Source organism: Panthera uncia, chromosome B4 (genome assembly GCF_023721935.1).
Source record: "Panthera uncia isolate 11264 chromosome B4, Puncia_PCG_1.0, whole genome shotgun sequence".
NCBI classification, from domain to species: domain Eukaryota; kingdom Metazoa; phylum Chordata; class Mammalia; order Carnivora; family Felidae; genus Panthera; species Panthera uncia.
The window spans coordinates 53,491,634-53,512,522 of record NC_064809.1 but is presented as its reverse complement, the minus strand read 5'-3'; the positions used below and the strand labels follow the sequence as shown (position 1 = coordinate 53,512,522).

At 37.1% G+C, this 20,889-nt stretch overlaps 2 protein-coding genes and 1 non-coding gene across 5 annotated transcripts in view; 1 reads left to right on the top strand and 2 right to left on the bottom strand.

Moving 5' to 3' along the window:
- The window catches only part of RECQL (RecQ like helicase), a 47,109-nt gene extending 42,255 nt beyond the window's left edge, over window positions 1-4,854 (top strand). The window contains exons 11-13 of the mRNA XM_049626667.1: window positions 2,793-3,012; window positions 3,312-3,441; window positions 4,024-4,854. Coding sequence (XP_049482624.1) covers window positions 2,793-3,012; window positions 3,312-3,441; window positions 4,024-4,182 — 509 coding nt within the window. The 3' untranslated portion in view covers window positions 4,183-4,854. The remainder of the gene's footprint in view (window positions 1-2,792; window positions 3,013-3,311; window positions 3,442-4,023) is intronic.
- LOC125920505 (U6 spliceosomal RNA) lies at window positions 2,489-2,591 on the bottom strand. The gene has a single exon (XR_007457094.1). It is a non-coding gene; the product is annotated as a U6 spliceosomal RNA (small nuclear RNA).
- PYROXD1 (pyridine nucleotide-disulphide oxidoreductase domain 1) lies at window positions 3,435-19,555 on the bottom strand. 3 transcript variants are annotated; one of them, XR_007456970.1, is made up of 7 exons: window positions 19,245-19,555; window positions 9,931-10,054; window positions 9,058-9,164; window positions 8,304-8,426; window positions 5,852-5,986; window positions 4,856-5,119; window positions 3,435-3,542 (listed from the first exon to the last, which is right to left on the bottom strand). XR_007456970.1 is itself a non-coding variant. In XM_049627157.1 (6 exons), exons 3-6 carry the CDS (start codon window positions 9,112-9,114, stop codon window positions 5,084-5,086), a joined length of 351 nt encoding a protein of 116 aa, XP_049483114.1. In that variant the 5' UTR covers window positions 9,115-9,370; window positions 9,931-10,054; window positions 19,245-19,555; the 3' UTR covers window positions 4,943-5,083. The 3 variants fall into 3 exon arrangements, 1 of the variants encoding a protein (XP_049483114.1); XR_007456971.1 differs by having other exon boundaries at window positions 4,954-5,119; XM_049627157.1 differs by lacking the exon at window positions 3,435-3,542 and having other exon boundaries at window positions 4,943-5,119; window positions 9,058-9,370.
- Window positions 19,556-20,889: the final 1,334 nt, after the last annotated feature.

Below are 20,889 nucleotides of genomic sequence, written 5' to 3'. Positions count from 1 at the left end.
TATATATGAATATATAAATATTATATATAATATACATATTTATATATATATATAAATATATTCATATATATTCATATATAATATGAAAGTTTACTCACTTGATATTGGCCAACAGATCCCTTGTTCTATCCTCATTTTAAACAATTCTTTATTTTTGCTGTTTAGCTTTGAGTGCATTACCCTGTCTTCTAAATCACTGATCTGTTCTGTATCCATTAATCACTATTTGATTCCCTCTAATGAATTTTTCATTTCAGTTATTCTTCAACTCTGGTTGTTTATATTTTTCAGTTCTTTGTTGAAGTGCTGAGTTTTCCCATTCTTCAGTCCAGTGAGCACCTTTAAGATCATTACTTTAAGCTCTTCCATTAGGCATATTGCTCTTCTCTGTTTTATTGTTTTTGTGAGGTTTTGTCTTATCCTTTCATTTGGAGCATATTCCCTTGTTACGCCATCTTGCTTGACATGGTGTTTATTTCTATGAATTAGGCAGAACTGCTACTTTTCCCAAACTTGAAGGAATGCTCTTGGTGTGTGGTGGTCCTCTGTGCTGACTGTATATGCCTGGTGACTTTTGTTGGCTGGCTGGAGCTGTGGCTGGCATGGGCTGGGGGTTTCAGGGCACCCCATGGTGGGGCTGCCTTGGCGAGATGGCTAGTGCTTAAGTGGGTGTGGGCTGGGGCATTCCTGAGGCTCTTTGCAGAGACAGGTTGTCCTGGCAGGACAGCTGAAGCTGAAGTGGGTGTAGTCAGGAGTGGTTCTGGGGTTCTCCATGTAGAGGGCACCCTGGCAGGATGGCTGAAACTGAAGTGGGTGTAAGCTGGGTGTTCTGGGATGTGCAGCAGGTGCTCTGGTTGTGGCAGGTGGAACTGAGGTGTATTGTTGGCTGGAGAGGTCCCTGGGTGCTTTGTGCAGGGGGCAACCTGGCAGGGCAGCTGGTAGTTGAAAGGGCATGGGCTGTGGCAGTTGTAGGGCTCTCTGAACAGATGGTTCCCTGGAAAGAAGCTGAAGTGGGTGCAAGCCAGGGTGTCCTGGCAGGGCAGGTGGAGCTGAAAATGGGCATCTACTGGGGTGCCTTAGAAAGCTTCCTGAAGCCAAATTAGTGAGGGCCTAGAATGTTCCAAGGTGCTTTGTGCCTGCCTCAGTGTGGTGAGACAGGTGGAGCTGTAGTGAGCGTTGACCAGGACTTCCTGGTGTGCGCCACCATGGGGCTGTCTTGGTGGGACAGCTGGGGATGGTGTGGGTTAGGGGCCCAGGGCTCACTGAGGTGGTAGGTTGGTTAGGATGCCTGGACCCTGCTCCAATCTATGCTGTCAAGGTGGTGGGAGGGTGCATAAACTTGACACATATTAGATCTTCCAACCCAGAGAGAGTTGTAGCAGCTCCCCTCCCATTTAGCAGGGTTCACGGCTAGTTCCTTTATATTCTAGTTGGTCTTTTAAGCCGTGGCTTTTATTTTGTGTGTCTAAGTGCAGACGAATCTGCTCCTGGTACATTACTATTCTCCTCACTGCAGTGTGCAGCATCAGGGGTGGGGTACCCTTGGTTACCATGTCTCTCTTGGTGTTCTGTGTGGTCTTTAGTTCAGTCAGTCCTCAGTTCTTCAAGAGGAATTGCCTATAAATAGGTGTAGATTTGGTGCGCCCAGTTCAGGATCTTACTAAGTTGCCATCTTGGATTGGAACACTCCCTAGTTCATTGTTTTTAAATCTTTATAGGCTGACGTATATAGCTAGGACTACATGGGGGGAATTATTAGACGCCAAAATGGATTAAGCAAGCTGTGACTAGCATTTTCTAGATTCAAAAGTAACAACTCAAAGTTTTAAAACAAAGGCAAAAGGAAAATTGGTATGTGGATGAATGTATTTTATGTTGCTATACTGAAGTCATGTTAAATGTTTAAATGAAGGGAAAAGCTTAAATTCTTCTAAATGCTACTGCTATTTGTAAGAAAAGGCTAGTCACTAAGTCACTAATTAGGAAGAGAATTTATTGTAAAGGAGAGATTACAGTCCAATCATTTTTGATCCAGATAATGCCTAACTACTCATAAGATACTAATTTACCAGTGTTTTGGTGTTGTATTTTAACTTTTCTCATCCTGTGTGTTGTGTCCAAAGAGCGGGAATAACCAGTTCCCCCTCACAGAGTTCTGATGCCTTGGTGGGTGAAGATCACTTTAGTCTTAACTTTGCAGCTAGATAACCTTGTTTATGAGTTTATTATACTGTGTTATACTGATCACATGAATAAGAGTCTGATATGTAAATCAGGGTGCTAGAATCAATAATTAGGAATATTTAACCAGGACATTCTTGTCTCTAAATCAGTACCAAGGAAGCCATAGTTTTCAGAATATTGTTTAATGAGCACAAATTAGGTAAATACGATGAATAGACTGATTCTCTATAAATCTCTCAGGTCTGGCAGACACTAATTCCTAGAGCATACCCAAAGGCCTTCTGGTAACCAGCTGATTTTCTTTACATCACTGTAAATTAAACAATGCCTTTTATCCTTGCGCAGGGGCCATGCTAGTCTTCTCTGTATCATTCCAATTTTAGTACATGTGCTCCCGAAGCGAGCATGTAAATTCAACAATGTCTTATTGAGACTATAACTTAGTTTACTGATAGACTTGAGGAATAGCCTAATTTTGGTTCAGAACAAAATAACACATCAGTGTTTAGGGTGGGTCATGTTGAGGACTCGTTTCAAACCAGTTTAACCACTTAGACTAGCTTGTCCTTGCTGTAATTTCTAGATCTCATTTGCCTGTCTCATTATAGTGTGTGAAGTAAAGAATGTAACAGCATACTGCAGAGATCTAATCAAGATTTTGAAGCAGGCAGAGGACCTGAATGAAAAGCTAACTCCACTGAAACTGATGGATTCTTGGATGGGAAAGGGGGCAGCAAAACTGAGAGTGGCAGGCGTTGCTTCTCCCCAACTTCCTCGTGAAGACCTGGAGAAAATTATTGCACACTTTCTTCTACAGCAGTATCTTAAGTATATACAGATCCATTTCTTGTCCTTTGGTGTTGTCTTTGTTTCTCATAACGCAACAAAGCAAGTGGTTTTCCAGTTGTCTCATGTGAAACTCTTTAATGCCATATAAAATTTACCTAATAAACTTTAACAGATCATTGTATGTCAAAAAAAAATACAACTTACAGAAAGTATTTTAATTTTTCACAAGTTTCATATTCCACATATTAAAATTATTGCACTTATGGTTGTTTTTATAAATTGTAGTTTTTCTGTAATTTCTTAAAAGCTTTCTGATTGTTGGCCTTTATCTTCCACAGAGAAGACTACAGTTTTACAGCTTACGCTACCATTTCATATTTGAAAATAGGACCTAAAGCTCATCTTCTAAATAATGAGGCGCATGTTATTACCATGCAAGTAAAGAAGCCCACACAGAGTTGTTTCAAGGTAACTGACTCTTTATATAATGAAAAAATACATTAAAGCTTATGGGATACTTTAAATGGTACTGTGCTGGGTCCAGATGAACACAGGAGACAGGCAGGAATCTAGGCATGGAAGAGAGAAAACATTACCTTTGTTTTATTGTAGAAGTATTAAGTAACAATTTAAACTACTTTACCTTTTAATATAGACTAGAATTTCCAACCTTTTAGAACATGAAAAATCCATTTTAGTGTTGTCTAGTTTGTGATGCACCCTGCTCTCACAATATTGGTTGTGATCAACACTGGTTGAGAAGTCTATGTTTGTAGCAGATGTCGAAAACCAATGACTCTTATGCATGAAATACTCTCGTCTGCAAAGACATGCCATGTATCATTGTGTCTATGGATTAGGGTTTTTCTGACAGCATATCCCTTTAGGATAGGGCTCATATTTGAGTGGATATTTAAAGGTAAAAAAGAGACCACTAGACACTTAACTAAAGAGCTACTGGATATACAAGGACCAGGGGGATTGTTAATCTGAAGAAAAAATGGAACAGCTGAGTTTTGATCGGAATGTTTGCTTTGTTTTTGTTGGCAGACTGAATCATCTGAAACTTGTCATTCTGAAGGAGCTGATAAAAGGAGGGAAGAAAAAAATTCAGGTAACTTCCAGAAGTCTGCAAACATGCTTCAGCGATCTAAGAATACAGGGACTAAAAAAAGAAAAATTGATGATGCAGGAGATGAGTGTTTCTAAATTTTCCAAGAAAATAGTTATGCATGTGTACACCATTATTTTGTAGTTAAAAGTTTAAGACAGTTTTATTAATATTTTATACATATGGAACTTGCCTGAAGTATTGAAGACTTCAATATTTAAGATCATGAATTATATAAATTTACAGTATAAAACGAGAAAAGTAATTTTATTATTTTTTGAGAAAAATAATTTTAATGTAAAATATTTTTATCCCTTGATATACCTAATTGTATTCTTTTGATATTAATGTTATCATAAGGAATATTTATGTAGGCTTATTACAGAAAAGAGTGATTTCAGCTCATAACAGCTATACAATCAGAACATAAAAGGATATTAGCAAGTAAGATCTTGCTACCTCCTTAAAGTAAAATTGTAAGCTTCTTGAAACGACAATCCTCTCTGACATTTCACAATCAAAGAATGACTTTGGTATACCAGACCAAGTTGTCAGCTAAGTAGATAAAGTAGCTAAATCTGCTCCAAAGCAGTTACACAGAAATGATTAACTTAAATCCTTACATTTACATAAGTGGTCAATTTGTGTTGGAAAAAAAAAAATCTGTAAATTATTTGATCTTTACCATTTTACTTCTATTTTAATACTTTCCCACTACTCTCATTATGACTTCTGTATTCTTAACTTCATTAAATCCATGTGGTCGTTTACCTTATTGTGACTTTCTTGTGTTACTTGGAACTTTATGTAATTCTTGAAATGCCTTTTTAAATCAAAATAATGTATATCAATATTTGGATCTAGCAGACCTTCTTCATATGATGAAAGATCCATATGATTTAAAATTAAGACAGCTCCCATCATTCTCCCATTCTGCATGACGACTTTGATGTGTTCTTGTCCTTTGGTACATCTCAGCATTAATTCATGATCTGAACCTCAGCCCCATGTATGGTATTTTCCTGGTAGTACAACCTATATACAGAGATAATAAAGTTATTCTAATGAGTACCAAAAAGGAAGCATAATATGCAGTTACACTGTGTTATTTTAGGATGACTAGCACAAAAATCTATTCACAAAATTTTATAGCTAAAAGTGTCATTCATTGGAGAGGGTCCCACAGAAAACATTTGAATGACATTACATTTATTGTTCAGATGACACTACCACACAATCTATATGAAAATTAAAAATATGTAGTAAATTAAATATGTAGGATCTGGACTATATATTAGAGTCATGACTTAAATATTTAATAAGGAACTGAGTTATATCTTGCATGGGCAAATTATTTAACCTCCTTAAACCTTGTGTGTATTACTCATCATTAAATTACCAAAAAAAAAAAAAAAAACAAACAAAAAAAACCAAAAAAAAACCTACCTCAGAATAATGTAAAGATGAGTAAATAATAAGTATGGCAAAGTACCTGGTTCATTCTTAAGTACAGTAGCTATCACCCTTAAAAAGTGAGACTGAATCCCAAATAAATGTAAAAATGCACTAATGGGAAACAACTCCAGAAGAGATTTTTTCTCCCTTAAGACCAGCATTAATACCAGGTTTCATTTGCAAGAAATGAGAAAACATGTCATTTTTCTAAAATGATTAAAACCATGTAAATTCTTATTCAATGAGAAAATCAGGTAATTAGTTACAAGACTCACAAGCAGAAAAAGGTACTAATTTGCTTATCTATTTTACCTTATAGTTGAAAAATGTTACATGAGCAAAAAGTTCAAAGCTGAAGTCCATGTCAGTAGATTGTCCTAAAGTAGCTGCAGCCATGCACTTGGCTGCGTACCACCCCATCTGTCTAGCCTGGGTCCACAGTCTCATCTGAAATGAAAAATGTTATGAGATATAATTTTCAATGTCCTTACTTAAAAAATGCTAGCACCTTAACCTGACAAAAATTCCTTAAAAGGGGTTCAATATTGACAGTCCTTGAGATTGGTTAGATCTAGCTAGCCAGATGACTAGTTAGATTATGTTTGCCATGGAAGCAATCACCAGTCCACACTAACCAAAACTGACTTGGCTATTTGAGAATTCTATCCAAATTACTGCCCTAAAATTAAAGGATAATACCAACTCTATATGTTTCAATAAATTCTCTATCAAAAATAACTAAAATATTTGAGGCTATACTAGGTAAGAATAACGCTAATAACCAGTCTCCCCTTGCAGAGTAAGTTTATCACACAAGAAATGACAAAGTATCACTGAAATATATGTCCCTTTTCCTAATCCTTAGATTTTTAATCCTTAGATTAAGGCTTCCAATGCAGTTAAACCTCAATGGTCACGCAGACCGATAATACTAGTTGGTGTCTAGTCTCAGGAAATCTTACCAGATTTCAGCAACCCATGTTGGGAATACATTTTTAATTCTTCCCTTTAAAACATCATTAATTTCTCCTCTACAGTATTTTTATTATATTTCTACCAAGTTTTGTGAATCCCTGATAGAACACTGGCCCTGAGAGTCAAGAGATTTATTTTATTTTTTTAAATGTGGGGCTTGAACTCACAACCCTGAGATCAAGGCCTGAGCGGAGATCAAGAGTCAGATGCTTAACTGACTAAGCCACGCAGGCACCCCAGGAGTTAAGAGATTTAAATGTCAACTTTTTTACATATTTAATTTTTATATTTTTATTTAATTAACTGAGCCTTGATTTCTTCACTTAAAACATAAATGTATCCCATCTATTAAATGAGAATTAAATAAGCTAAGCAATTAGTTTCTTTATAACTGTGTGTGACTAATGTTCTTTCATATGCAAAAATACCACAGTCACAGATAGGATTTTCATTTCTGGTAGAAGTGATAATTTTTTTTTTTTTTTAATTCAGTCTCGTATGTAAACAAGGTAGGTGTGATGAAATCATAGCCTCCCTATGGTAAGGGAGCAGAGTAAACAGAGCACAGTACTAGAAAATGGCTAATAGAAGTGGCTTGCAGTATAACACTGCCTGGACTGTTACCAAATGTATTCTAGCCTCAAAGTCCCTTCACTTTGTGTCTTGGACTATGTAAAACAAATTATTTAGTGTACTTATTTATTGCTTCTGCAAATTAAGAGACAAGGTCTATTAGATTCACTCAAAACAGACACCTGTTTATTTTTGGATATTGCCTATAGCAGAATATGACACATTAAGGATATAATTTATTCTAGAGGGTTTAAAATGTTAAAAAAAATCCCACAACCCCCAACTCCTAATTGAGAGTTGATGACAGATATACCATAGAAGTGACACAGAATGACTCCAGAGGAAACTGAAAACAACCTAGCACTTTAGAAACAGGCTGAAAGCACTCTTATATGATTGTTAGCCCTGCTGTAGGTAAAAACACACAAAGTAATGAAGCTGCCTCTTAAAATACATCTAGTTCTTCATGACTTCATGCTCCATGGTTGATCTGAAGGAGTGATATCCCAACCTTTGGAGCTGGTCTTTTACCAACTGTTGCCTGGTTCATTTATCTGTGTCTCTACTCCCCCTGAGACAACCTCACCTATGACCACAGTTTGAGTATCTCTTCAAGGATTTCTGCTCCACCATTAGGAGGGCGGCAACACTGTGAGGGCAGGAGGAAGTCTACATCCAGTTGAATGGACGTGTTCAGCTGAGGAAGGCTGTTTACTATCGGAAATTTTTTCAATCCTAATTCCCCAGGGACAGAGTAGGGTAATCAGGGTCCCATAGGATCATCATTTATCAACTTGGTTTATACCTCAGTAATTATTTATTAATCTAAAGCTGTGCTGTCCAGTCTGGCAGACGCTAAATACATGTAGCTATTTAAACTCAAGTGCTCAATAGAGATACGTAGTTAGTGACTACCTGACTGGACACTGCAAAGGTACAGAACATTTCTGTCATCGCATAAAGTTCCATTGGACAGTGCTGGTAAGTATCTGAAAATGACAAGCAAAGTAATAGCCCATAATTCTTAAACTACTGTTCCATCACTATATAATAACTTACCGAAAGGGAAAAATTCTTTGTCACAAAAAACGCTATGACAGTTTCTTACTTAAAGTAAAGAAGTTGGAAAACCAGATATTTAGATTTGCTGGTAGCAACTCCTTTACCGTCAGATGGAATCTCTGATATGAAGATGTGATCCTGGATGCTGGCTTACCTGCTGCCACACTGGGCTGGGCTGCCATGATGCAGTGCAGATGTCACCTGCAGCATAGATATCAGAGAGAGACGTGTGCATGTGATCATCCACTTTCAGGCCACCATCCTCGCCTACATCAAACTAAACAATGTTCATATGAGAACACATGGGAAGAAAAGTGAAAGATGGCTTTGTCATTCTAAAGTAAAAGAACAAGTCACATTTATACACCACATTTATACACCTTGGTATGCTGATCTTTAATGAGAAAGTAAAAAATAGCTGCAAGTTTAGATAACTCAGCTCAATTTCCAGGGAATCAAAATGCTACTAAGACAGACCAACTCAAAAATTCTTAGACTTTCAACATCAAGAACACTTAGTAACCATATGAGTACCCCACTCATAATTACAATATTCCTGTTTTGTGAGCTTCAAATGCTAAAAGGCAAAAAAAGACAAGATAGTTTCTCTAAAAGAAATCACTTGTGAATCCATAGGTGTCAGTCTCTTAACCTTTAGACAAATGAACTGTGCATTATGTCCCATCAACGATGACATCTATGCTGGGGTGTTAGCTGCTTAAGGACTTTAGGCAGTAAGGAATAACTGCAAATCCAAACATGAATATGACCCAAATTGTTTTCACCTTCCTTAAGTTACAGTTTTACACTAAAGCAAGGAACAGTTATTTATGCTTGGGAGTTAGAAATCTTATAAATACAGTATTTTAAAAATATTCACAGCAGGACATAAAAAAACTTCACCTTACATTGTTGCCACAGAGAAAAGGTTCTATATTTGGAGTAACTTCTGTAGCACCGACCATGAAATTGCAGCTGTATATCTTTTCATTGGTCAATTATGTAGGCCATACCTCTAAAAACAAAAATACAAACCAAACTTTATTCTCAAATGTAATCACCACCAGCTATCTATAGCATTTCGTGATAATGCATAGAAGAAAGAAAGAAAAAGGCGAGAGAGGACTTTAAAACAACACCCCTTGAGGGGCACCTGGCTGGCTCAGTCAGTAAAGCATACGGCTCTTAATCTTGGGGAGATGAGTTCGAGCCCCACGTTCACTGTAGTTTAAGAAAAAAAAAAGACCTAAATAATGTCTATAAGGCACATTTGCTAAAACAATTGTAATGCAATCAATATTATCTCCTTGTTTTGGGAATAATTACAAAATAGGGCATTCTAAACATTTTTCCTTCAAATTTAAGCATAGAACTTCTAACAAAGTAAATTTAAATTGATAATTACCTTATAAATTATTTAAAAATATTAATATATTATACTCCATTATTTAGGTTGCAAATCACATATTCCCAAAGTACAGTAATGAATATGTGTATAAAGAAAGTTATAACCTTCAGCTCAGTCATTACATCTGGGATAGTGCACAATGGAAAGAACACAGAACATGAGCATGAACTAAAAAACAAAAATTATCACCCAAAACTAAAACTGAAATAGGTAGTAATAAAACACTGTAACTATTTTCTGGTTTATGGATCATAAAACAAACCTCTTCTATAATTTAGAACTTAACACTCTAAGTGGAATACTTTGATTCAAATATAGAAAAATCTAAGAAATATTCATGTTCCTTTTCCATGACCCAACCTCAGAATGTTACCTGAGCACTGTCTGTATCCTGGGTTCCTGATACAAAAGGATTTCCTTCATGTATCAATTTTGCTTTAGCTCCAGCACAAAAAGTTCTTATACACATACTGACTGCCATCTCCTGTTACAGTGCACTGTAAAAACATAGAGCCATGAAGAAGAGAGGAGAAATATATTTATACATGGGTAGAATTTCATTTTAAATAAAAAATTCATTAAGACAAAAGCAAAAAAAAAATACATTAAGGTTGCCTTTTGTGATACTCAATACTTTGTTATAGCAATTGAAAATCAAAGTAAACCTGAGAACCTATTATCCAATCCAGTGAGTCACCATCATTTTAGGTCCATGAACCATTTTGGGAATCTGGTGAAAACTAATCTTTCTCTCTTGGAGAAAAAAGGTACACTCACACCAGATTTTGCATAAAACTTAGGTAATCTCATGATATTCAGGAAGGCATGTTGACCTCAGGTTAAAAAAAATTTAAAATTCAGCATTCTGGGGGCGCCCAGGTGGCTCAGTTGATTAAGCAGCTGACTTTGGCTTAGGTCGTGATTTCTGCGATTTTTGAGTTCATGCCCCGTGTCGGGCTCTGTGCTGACAGCTCAGCACCTGGAGCCTGCTTAGGATTCTGTGTCTCCCTTCCTCTCTGTTCGCCCCCCCCCCCCCCCCCCCCCCCCCCCCCCCCCCCGCCCCAACTTGCACTCTCTCTCTCAAAAATAAATAAATGTTAAAATTAAAATAAAGAAATAAATAAAATTTGAGCATTCTGATATTATACCTGGGGCAGGCCTTATTGAGAATTTCTGATCTCAATGGGAGTTACTAAGATCTAGTAATTCTAATCATATCATACCTTAATGTCTGCCATGGGTACAGGGGAGTAAAGTGTGGTAGAAAAGGTTACAATATGTCTTAGTATAAAAACATTGGAAGTACTAAAACAGTATTTATATTCTTCTTAAGTACAAATAACAATCACTTTACCAGCAAACATGCTCCTTGATATTTTCATATAAGTGTAAAGTGTGTTAACCTTAAATCCTAGCATATACTGTTTTAGGGTTATTTAATTTTTTATGTTTATTTATTTTGAGAAAGAGAGGGATAGAGGGCAAGCAGGGGAGAGGCAGAGAGAGAATCCCAAAGAGGCTCACACTGTTGGTGCAGAGTCCGAGGCAGGGCTCGATCCCACGAACCGTAAGATCATAACCTGAGCCGAAACCAAGAGTCGGATGCTTAACTGACTAACAGGCACCCTTATATTAAATTTTAATATCATTGAGGCTAAAAATACACATTCAAGATCCACTGTTTTTGTTCCTTAATATCAAATGAAAACCTACATATAAGTAGTAGCTTTTAGAAAAGCATACATGCATACACACACACACACCCACATACAACTATGAGAGATGCCAGACTGGTGGAGTGGGAGTGGTTTACAGGTTAACATTGTGCCATGTTATAAAATATGGCAAATCATAAGACAGCACTTGATACCCACTGAGCCATTCATTATCCATTTAACTCTTTAGCTGCATTGCAAATACATAAGGCCAATAATTCAATACAGTATACTGCACATAGAAATTCTGTATGTCTTCCTGCAGATAATGTGTTAGAATTTTATCTGATCAACAGTAGTTACAGACACTGACCAAATTTAAAAAATAATTTACATTTGGCTACTGTAAAAACAAACATTCTTTTCATTGGTTAATGTTAAATTTTTGCAAGTAGACACGAAGATAAAAAAATCTCTAATTCATTAAAGAATATTCAGGACATTTAAATAAGAGAATACAGACATGATCTCATGTAGGACACTTCAAATGGTAATGGGTGGCACTCTGATTTATTCAAAGGTGCTAATATAACTGCCTCACAATTTATCAGCATACATTTGTGCCCACCTCAGTTTGCAAATTAAATGACATGGATGTCCTAGGCGATATGTACCACTATGAGTATTAGAAATTTATTCTGGTTTGGGATTCAGAGTTTTAATGTTTTTCTCCGAAAAGTTAGTACTTTTTATTTTTTCCTATCAAGTTATTTGTGTTTCAAATGTGTTACCTACCCGTTTTCTCGGGAGAACTCCCACATTAGAGTTGCTGTAGAGAAACAACTACAAACTCTACTACTCATCTTACGTAAGGCTCACCTGAGGATATTGTTTCTCATCTGACAACACCTTTCTTCCGACTGCCTTATTCATTCCCACATCCAATGGGTTACTGAGTCCTGCTGAGTTTATAGTAAAAATCTCATTCATATCTGGGCCATTCTTTCCAACTACACTGTCCTTGTCTTCATTCAGGTCTTCTATCATTTTGGACTATTGCAACCACCTTCTGGTTTGATTGCTGGCCACTATCACTCACTCCATCCCGCTTCATCCTCAACATTGCCATCTATCTTCCTAAAAATATATTACCATCCTTGCCTTCATGTAAATTCTCTTTATTTCTCCACTGACGGTAAAATAAATTTCTTGGCATGATGTAAACAGCTCTTCACAGTCCTATTTGTTTGCCCTAGTCTGCCAATCTCCTCTCCTTATCTCTACCACAGACAGTACCTCTGACGTTACTCTTCCACGTGCTGCTTTTCTTTGGGTCTTTGAACAAGCAACCTCCTTTTCCTACAATGTCCTTAATTAAGAACTCTTAATTCACCCACCTTTTAAACCCAGTTCAAATATTTTCTCCTTCTGTGAGGTCCTCCAAAATCCCTAGTATCAGAGCTTTGATAATATTTCAGTGACTGTGCTTTCACATGTACATATAATTAATACATGTGCATGTCTATATTCCCTATTACAATGAGACCTCCCAGGCCAAGTTCACTGTAATGTTCCTGTTGTATCCCAGCACTTCTGCAGTGCCTAGAACATAGTAGACACTATATAAATGTTAATGCTAATTTGAAATGTAAAACCTAAAATGCTAAATCCAACTAATTATATAATCCCAATAAACTCTCAAAAAGTATAAATTTTTCTAATGAAACCAATGTTACTAAGCTTTATATACTAGGGGCCTTAGTAATGGTGGGGGTACAGATGGGGTCAAAAGAAAGCAGGCAAAAGCTCATCAAGATTGAACAATGGTGGGGGGGATGCCTAAGTGGTTCAGTCGGTTGAGCGGCCGACTTCAACTCAGGTCATGATCTCCCAGTTCATGGGTTCCAGACCTGTGTCCGGCTCTGTGCCGACAGTGTAGAGCCTGGAGCCTGCTTCGGGTTCTGTGTCTCCCTCTCTCTCTGCCCCTCCCCCGCTCACACTCTGTCTCTCTCTCTCTCAAAAATAAATAAAACATTAAAAAAATATATTAAAAAATGACCGAACAATGGGCTGTCACTAAAAATCCTTTTTTTTTTTTTTTTTAAATGTTTGTTTGAGAGAGACAGAGAACAAATGTGGGAGGAGCACAGAGGGAGAGAGAATCCCAAGCAGGCTCCATAGTGTCAACGCAGAGCCAGATGCAGGGCTCAAACCCACGAACCGTAAGATCATGAGCTGAGCCAAAATCAAGAGTCCTACGTGTAACTGAGCCACCCAGGCATCCCAAGAAAAAAATCCTCTTACATGTTCCTTACTCTTCAGTTCCTTTATTTTGGATTCTATAACCTTAATGTTGGGAAAGCAATTTTCTAACATGGTTTTCTGTCGCTCTTCAACATCAAATTCCTCCAATACTTCAGAAACCCATATTAGATCAAAAAGGTAAAAAAATGTATGTTTTTAAAAAATATTTCCTTTTAAGAATTTTAATAAAAATATTTTTATTTGTATACACTACTTACTTCATGTTCATAAAACAAGAAGGTCAGCTAATTGCACTATATGCAGTGAAAAGTAGGCAAAGTCCACATTTTAAGACTTGAATTCAAGTCAGCCAAGTCACTGCACATTAGTTTCCTAGCCTGGAAAATGAGGGCTAACTCTACTTACTTCTGCATACTTGAACCACATAGAATAGACAAGAATAGCTTGTCTATTTCCATATCCTTACAGTTTTCTCTGTCCACTTACTAGCTAACTTTATTGTGATCTAGTCTTTGGACTCTTTCCTGCTGTCCAAAACCATGAGCATCCTCTTGGGTTCACTTTTCTTCCTATGCAGCCAAGACTCCGTTGTAGATCATTTCATGTTTTGCCCAAACTTTTACTTCCTTGCTCTCTTATCTTTAACCATTAACTACCCTAAAACTCCTAATCACAGATTGAACTACCTGCTTTCTCCAGTCCTATATTCAGTGTGTGGTGGAAGGACCACACCTTGCAGACTGGCATTTGACTTCAGCTGTCCATCAAATACTACTTGGAAGACCTACCTACTCCATGGCCCTAGCAGTTCTCAACCTTTCAGTCTCAAGACCCCTTTACACTCTTAAAATGACCGAGGACTCCAAAGAACTTTTGTCTGTGTGAGTTAAACCCAGTGATATTTGCCACATTAAAATTAAAACTAAGAAAAAATTAAAATATTTAATTCACTTAAAAGAATAATAAATCCAATACATGTTAAACAGATATAATATCCTTTTAATAAAAAATAATACTTTTTTTCCAAAACAAATTGAGAAGAATAGCACTTTTACATTTTTGCAAGTTTATTTTTTTAATTTTTTAAAAATGTTTTTATTTATTTTTGAGAGAAAGAGAGAGACAGAGCATGAACAGGGGAGGGGCAGAGGGAGAGGGAGACACGGAATCTGAAGCAGGCCCCAGGCTGAGCTGTCAGCACAGAGCCCGACATGGAGTTCAAACTCAAGAACTGTAGATCATGCAGACGTTTAACCGACTGAGCCACCCAGCCACCCCTGAAAATTTCTTTAATGTCTGGTCTTAGAACTGCTTCTGCATTCAAACTATTACAATATGTTAATCTGGCTGAAGTATCTGAAGACAGTTCACCCTCACACAGATATGCAGCCTTTTCAGAGAACTGTATATTCTACTTTGATATTACACTAACACGTGTGGTTTCTTAAAGATTAGTTGCAATGTAGAATTTGAAACCATATCAAAGAATTTTTCATATTCTGTTCTTGTGAAAGCCATTGGTCTATCCTGAACTTTAAATGGATCTTGTAACATCACATTTGTCATCTGGACAATATTGGTTCACTAAGTTTTATAGAGATCTTCCAAATGTTAACAAATTTCAAATCACTACATTATCAAAAAAACACATTCATTATTATCACCAACAATCTCATCAGAAAATTCTTCAAGTTTCATGAGGCTCACAGTGAAGAATATGAGTTTTCCAAAATTCTGATTTTGGCTTGAAAACTCTGATTTTGTCATATTGGCTCAAATACCATCAACTGTATTCCTTATTTACTTAAACTATCTTATATGCCAGTATATACTCTGGGAAAACAAAACCATTTTCGTATTAGCTTCGAAAGAATTTAGAGGCTTAACTTACCATTTTTTTCCATCATTTTCCTTCAGCTACAACCTTTTTCTTTTTCACTTTAAACTTCTTGAAAGAATTTTCTTAAATCATCCTCCACTTCAACTCCACCATTTTCTATTTCTTTCACTACTATACCGTTAAAACTGAGCATGTTCAACCAAAAAACTATTAGAATGAATAAATTAATTCAGTAAGTTCCAGAGAACGAAATGACATACAGAAATTGGTCTAGTTTCTATACGTTAATAACAAGCTATCAGAAAGAGAAATTAAGAAAACAATCCCATTTACAACTACATCATACAGAATAAAATACCTAGGAATATATTTAACCAAAGAGACAAAGAGACCTGTACACTGAAAACTATAAGCCACTGATGAAAAAACTTAAGAAGATATACATAAATGGAAAGATCTATCATGCTCATGGTTTGGAAAAATTAATATGTTAACATGTCCATACTTCTCAAAGCTATCTACAGATTCAATACAATCCCCACCAAAATACCAACAGCATTTTTCAAAGAACTGGAACAAAATCCTAAAATTTGTATGAAGCCACAAAAAGACCCTGAATAGTCAAAGCAATCTTGAGAAAGAACAGAGTGGGAGGTATTATGCTCCCTGATTTCAAACCATACTACCAAGCTATAGTAATCAAAACGGTATGGTCCTGGCATAAAAAAATGGACACACAGATTAATGAAATGAAACAGACAGCCCACATATAAGCCCACACATAGATGGCCAACTAGTCTATGACAAAGGAGGTAAGAATATACAATGGAAAATTGTCTTGGGAAAACTGGACAGCTTATATGCCGAAGAATGAAACTAGACCACTATCTTATACCATATACAAAAATAAATTCAAAATGGATTAAAGACTTGAATATAAGATGTGAAACCATAACATTCCTAGAAGAAAACATAGGCAGTAAGCTCTCTGACACCAGTCTTAGCAATATTTTTTGAACCATTTTCCTCAGGCAAAGTAAAATGAAATGACATAAAACTAAAAGGCTTTTGTGGAGAGAAGGAAACCATCAACAAAACGAAAAGGTAACCTGAATGGGAGAGAATATTTGCAAATCACACATGCAATAATGGGTTAATATCCAAAATATATTTAAAAAACTTATACAACTGAATAAAAAAAACTCAATTAAAAAAATGGGTAGATTGAACATTTTTTCCAAAAACATACACATGGCCAACACACGTCGACACATGAAAACATGCTCAACATCACTAATCATCAGGGAAATGCAAATCAAAACCACAATGAGATACCACCTCACACCTGTCAGATTGGCTGTAATTAGAAAGATAAGAAGTCACAAGTGTTGGTGAGGATGCAGAGAAAAGGGAACAGTCATGGTGGGAATATAAAGTGGTGTAGCCACTAAGGAAAACACTATGGAGTTTCCTCAGAAAATTAAAAATAGAACTACTATATGATCCAGGAATTCCACTTCTGGGTATTTATCCAAAGAGAACAAAAACACCAACTGAAAGAGATATACGCACTGCTATGTTCACTGCAGCAGTATTTACAATAGCCAAGGTAGGTGAGAAACCTAAGTGTTCACTGATAGACGAATGGATAAAGAAGATGTGGCATATGTATATAAATATTCAATGAAATACTATTCAGTCATAAGATAAATGAAATCTTTACATTTGTGACAACATGAATGGACCCAGAGGGTATTATGTCAAGAGAAATAAGTCAGAGAAAGACAAATACCATATGATTTCAATATCTGTGGAATCTAAAAACAAACAACAGACTCAAAGATACAGGAAACAAACAAACTCTGGTTACCAGAGTGGGAAGGGGTTGGGGGGTAGGGGGTGGGAGTGGCCAAAACAAAAATTAAGAAGAACTAACTTCCAGTTATAAAACAAATAAGTCATAAGGATGCAATACACAGCACAGGGAATATAGTCAATAATAGTATAATAACTTTGTATAGTGATAGAGGGTAACTATGCCTATTGAGGTGATCACTTCATAATGCATAAAAATATCCAATCACTACAATGTACACCTCAGTAAGAGAATATTGTATGTCAATATTCAATAAAGAAAAAAACCCTGAGGGGGTGCCTGGGTGGCTCAGCTGGTTAAGCATCTGACTTCAGCGCAGGTTATGATCTCATGGTTTGTGAGTTAGAGCCCCGTGTCAGGCTCTGTGCTGACAGCTCAGAGCTTGGAGCCTGCTTCAGATTCTGTGTGTCCCCCTCTCTCCGCTCCTCCTCTGTTTGTACTCTGTCTCTTTCTCTCTCAAAAATAAATAAATATTAAAAAAGAAAAAAAAAAAACCAAAACCCTGAGGCATCTTCCATTCACCTATACATCCTTAAAACCCACCAGATTCTTTTTTAATATCATCTTATTTGAACTTTCTATAATACTTGATAATATTACCACTCTCTCCATCTTTCTTTTCTGTATATATTCTGCAATTTATTTACCTACTTTCTCTTTTCATTGCTACATCTAGCTCTCAAACCTTTTTTTTAAAGTAATCCTGCCACTCAACATGGTGCTCAACCTCAGGACCTTGAGATCAAGAGTCGCATACGCTACAGAATGAGCCAGCCAGACACCCCTCAAACTTCTTTGTACTACTAAAATCACCTTTCAACTGGCCTTCCAGTCTCATTTTAACCCCTCCCCCAAGTGCATTGTAACTAATGATCTTTCAAAATGTATTTGATCACATTAGGCCACTGCTCAAAATCATCTCATTACTCGTAAGTTCTTGTTACATTTTCATCAAGGCTTATAAGACCCTTCATGTTCTGGTCTCTGCCAACCTTCCCAGCTTCATCTCTGATCACCTCCCAAGCACCATGTTCTTTAAGCTTTGCTGCTCTCAGTACTGCCATGCTTTCCACCTAAGATTATATCCTCGCCTCCCTTTGAACCATCTAATTCTTCTTGTCCACCTGGTGAACTTTTACTCATTTTCTACACTGAGACAAAAGGATACCTCTCCCCTAATTCATGCCCTACCAACTCCACTGATATCCTTAAGCTGGCAAACACATTGATGAAATGATTTATTTACATGTCTCTTCCACTAGCCTGTGAATCCCTAAAAAGGAAATACAAGGCTCTGTTTATAATTGACTAACCAGCCCTTAGTACAGTACCTGGATAACAGGTGTTTACTTCGTGAAAAAACGGAAAATAGACACCTAGGATTGAAAGTGTGAAAACAACTCTCGAATTTCCTGCACTACTTCTGTGACTTCAATGATTGCTTATGTTTACTTTATATCCACAAAATAGTCCTTTTTGGAATGTATATATGTATATATTTGGTCTGATTATTCACTATAATCAGAAAACTATTCCCCAGCTGCATCTATTCCCTTGTTGGTTGTTTTATAAAACATTACTGGAGATGAAATCTCTTCTATCTTGGAAATTCAAAGTATAGGAAACAACATGAGTTTATCAATTATTTACGATAAACTAAGGCTCTGGCATCTACCTGGAAGCTGAACTCAATCAGCTAATTAAGAAAGGAGGCTGAATGTTCTGACCAAGTACTTAATCAGTTTTAAACCCTCTTGTCTGCTCAGGTTAACTATCACCACAGTCTGGTTCACTCAGCTTTGGGGTCCTCCCAACAACTTGTCCCCACTTCTCCCTGAGCCTAAGGCGAACCTTGCGAGGTACTAAGAATTTCGCTCAAGGGCCACTACGCAGTCTCTAATAACTGAGAAGAAGAAGGAGTGCAGGGGGCGGGAGAAAAGGCAGCGGCTATAGAGGAATCTGGAACGAGGACTTGGGGAGAGGCGGGAGGATGCCTTGATCGCCACCACCTGAGCCGGGGAAGAGGCGGAACTGTCTGCGGGTCAGCTTACCTGCTTAGCACCGGTGACACCCGCGATGCCACCTCCAACCACCACAAATTTCCCCGCCTCGAGAGAGGGTGTCCTGCCTCCATGAGGTCAGACTCCTAGTGGTTTACTGACCGCGGGTTGCCCAAGCCGGATAGTTTGTACTCACAGGGCTGGAGCAAAGCTGGGCGGCTACTTCCGGTGCCTGTGCCTTATCGTGAAACTCTGAGCTACGGGTACCCAGTAGCTCACACTTAATTCCTTGCGTATCCGCTTCCGGCTGCGATTCGGAAGTGCAGAGACATCTCTGATTCCGGGGTTTCATTTTACTGTTTCTACCCCTGACTGGTTTCTCCACGTTGATTTGATAAAGAGAAGAAGAAGGGGAAGGGGAAAAAGAACTTAAAACAAAGCAAAGAAGACGGGTCGCCAAGAGAAGCTTGCAAATTGTCTAAACACAAACCAGAGTTCTCACAGGACAGAGCACTCTCAGAATAAATGAACTGCCCTGAAGTTTTCACTATTCATTCCTGCGAGAAATTTGGCATAGGGACAGCTCTTAAACTCTTAATGACGTAGGCAGTATCATCCTTCCCTACATTTCGCCTAGCAATCCAAGGTTGTGTATTTTGGAAGCATATTATTCATGACATATTAAAGCAAAGCAATACTAGTGAATTGCTCTCAGAAGTTATTTCCGTTTACAGTTTTGACCTTGGCTAAAATTTCCAGTACTATAGTGAGTTGCTCGCCATTTTGTCAAAATAAATTAACGTTCCTCCCAATTTTCCAGTAAATAGCATGTGTGAAGTCTGAATTAAATATTCCCAATCTTAATTTTACTGCTAGCACCTTTCTGTGGTATTCATTTGTTTTGAGAAGTGGCTAATTTTTAAAAAAAAAAAATTTTTACCATATGCACATTATTAGAGTATTCACTATTTTCATTATTTACTCTTGCGTTTGCTATCTCATATAATATTTTCCCTTGGGTTGTATTATAATATTAAGAGGGTACAATTTCTCTAGCTCACTCTAAAACTGGTAATTAGAACCCCCGTTTGATTCTTTGAACTCTGGAAATAACCATTCTATATAAACAGGAAAACCTACCATGTAATTACTGATATTTACTGATAACCTAACAATTACTATGCTTTGATTTAATAAACTTAATAGTAGGCAGTTCAATAATGATTCTAATTCCCACTACTAGCTTAGACAACGAAACAAAATATTTATAGGAGGAACTAGTTATTTTAAGCCATTGCAATCCAGTCTTGTTTACTTCTGTAGCTTCTTATTTTCACATAATCTCACTCACACTGTGCTCTAACTAGATTGAACTATGCTGGCAGCACCCAGGATATGGCATGTTCTTTCGGTTGTTTTTTTTTAATTTTCAAACGTTCGCTTGCTTGCTTATTTATTTATTTAATTAATTTTTGAGAGAGACAGAAAGAATCTTAAGCAGGCTTCACACTGAGCATGGGCTTGTAGGGCTCACTCCCAAGACCATGGGATTGTGACACCAGCAGAAATCAAGAGATGGACGCTCAGCTGACTGGGCCACCCAGGTGCCCCTGGTTTGTTCTTTCTTATCTGAGCATTTGCACATAACATTTTCTGTGATGCTCTTCCTCCAACTAATTTTCCCTAGCTAAATCCT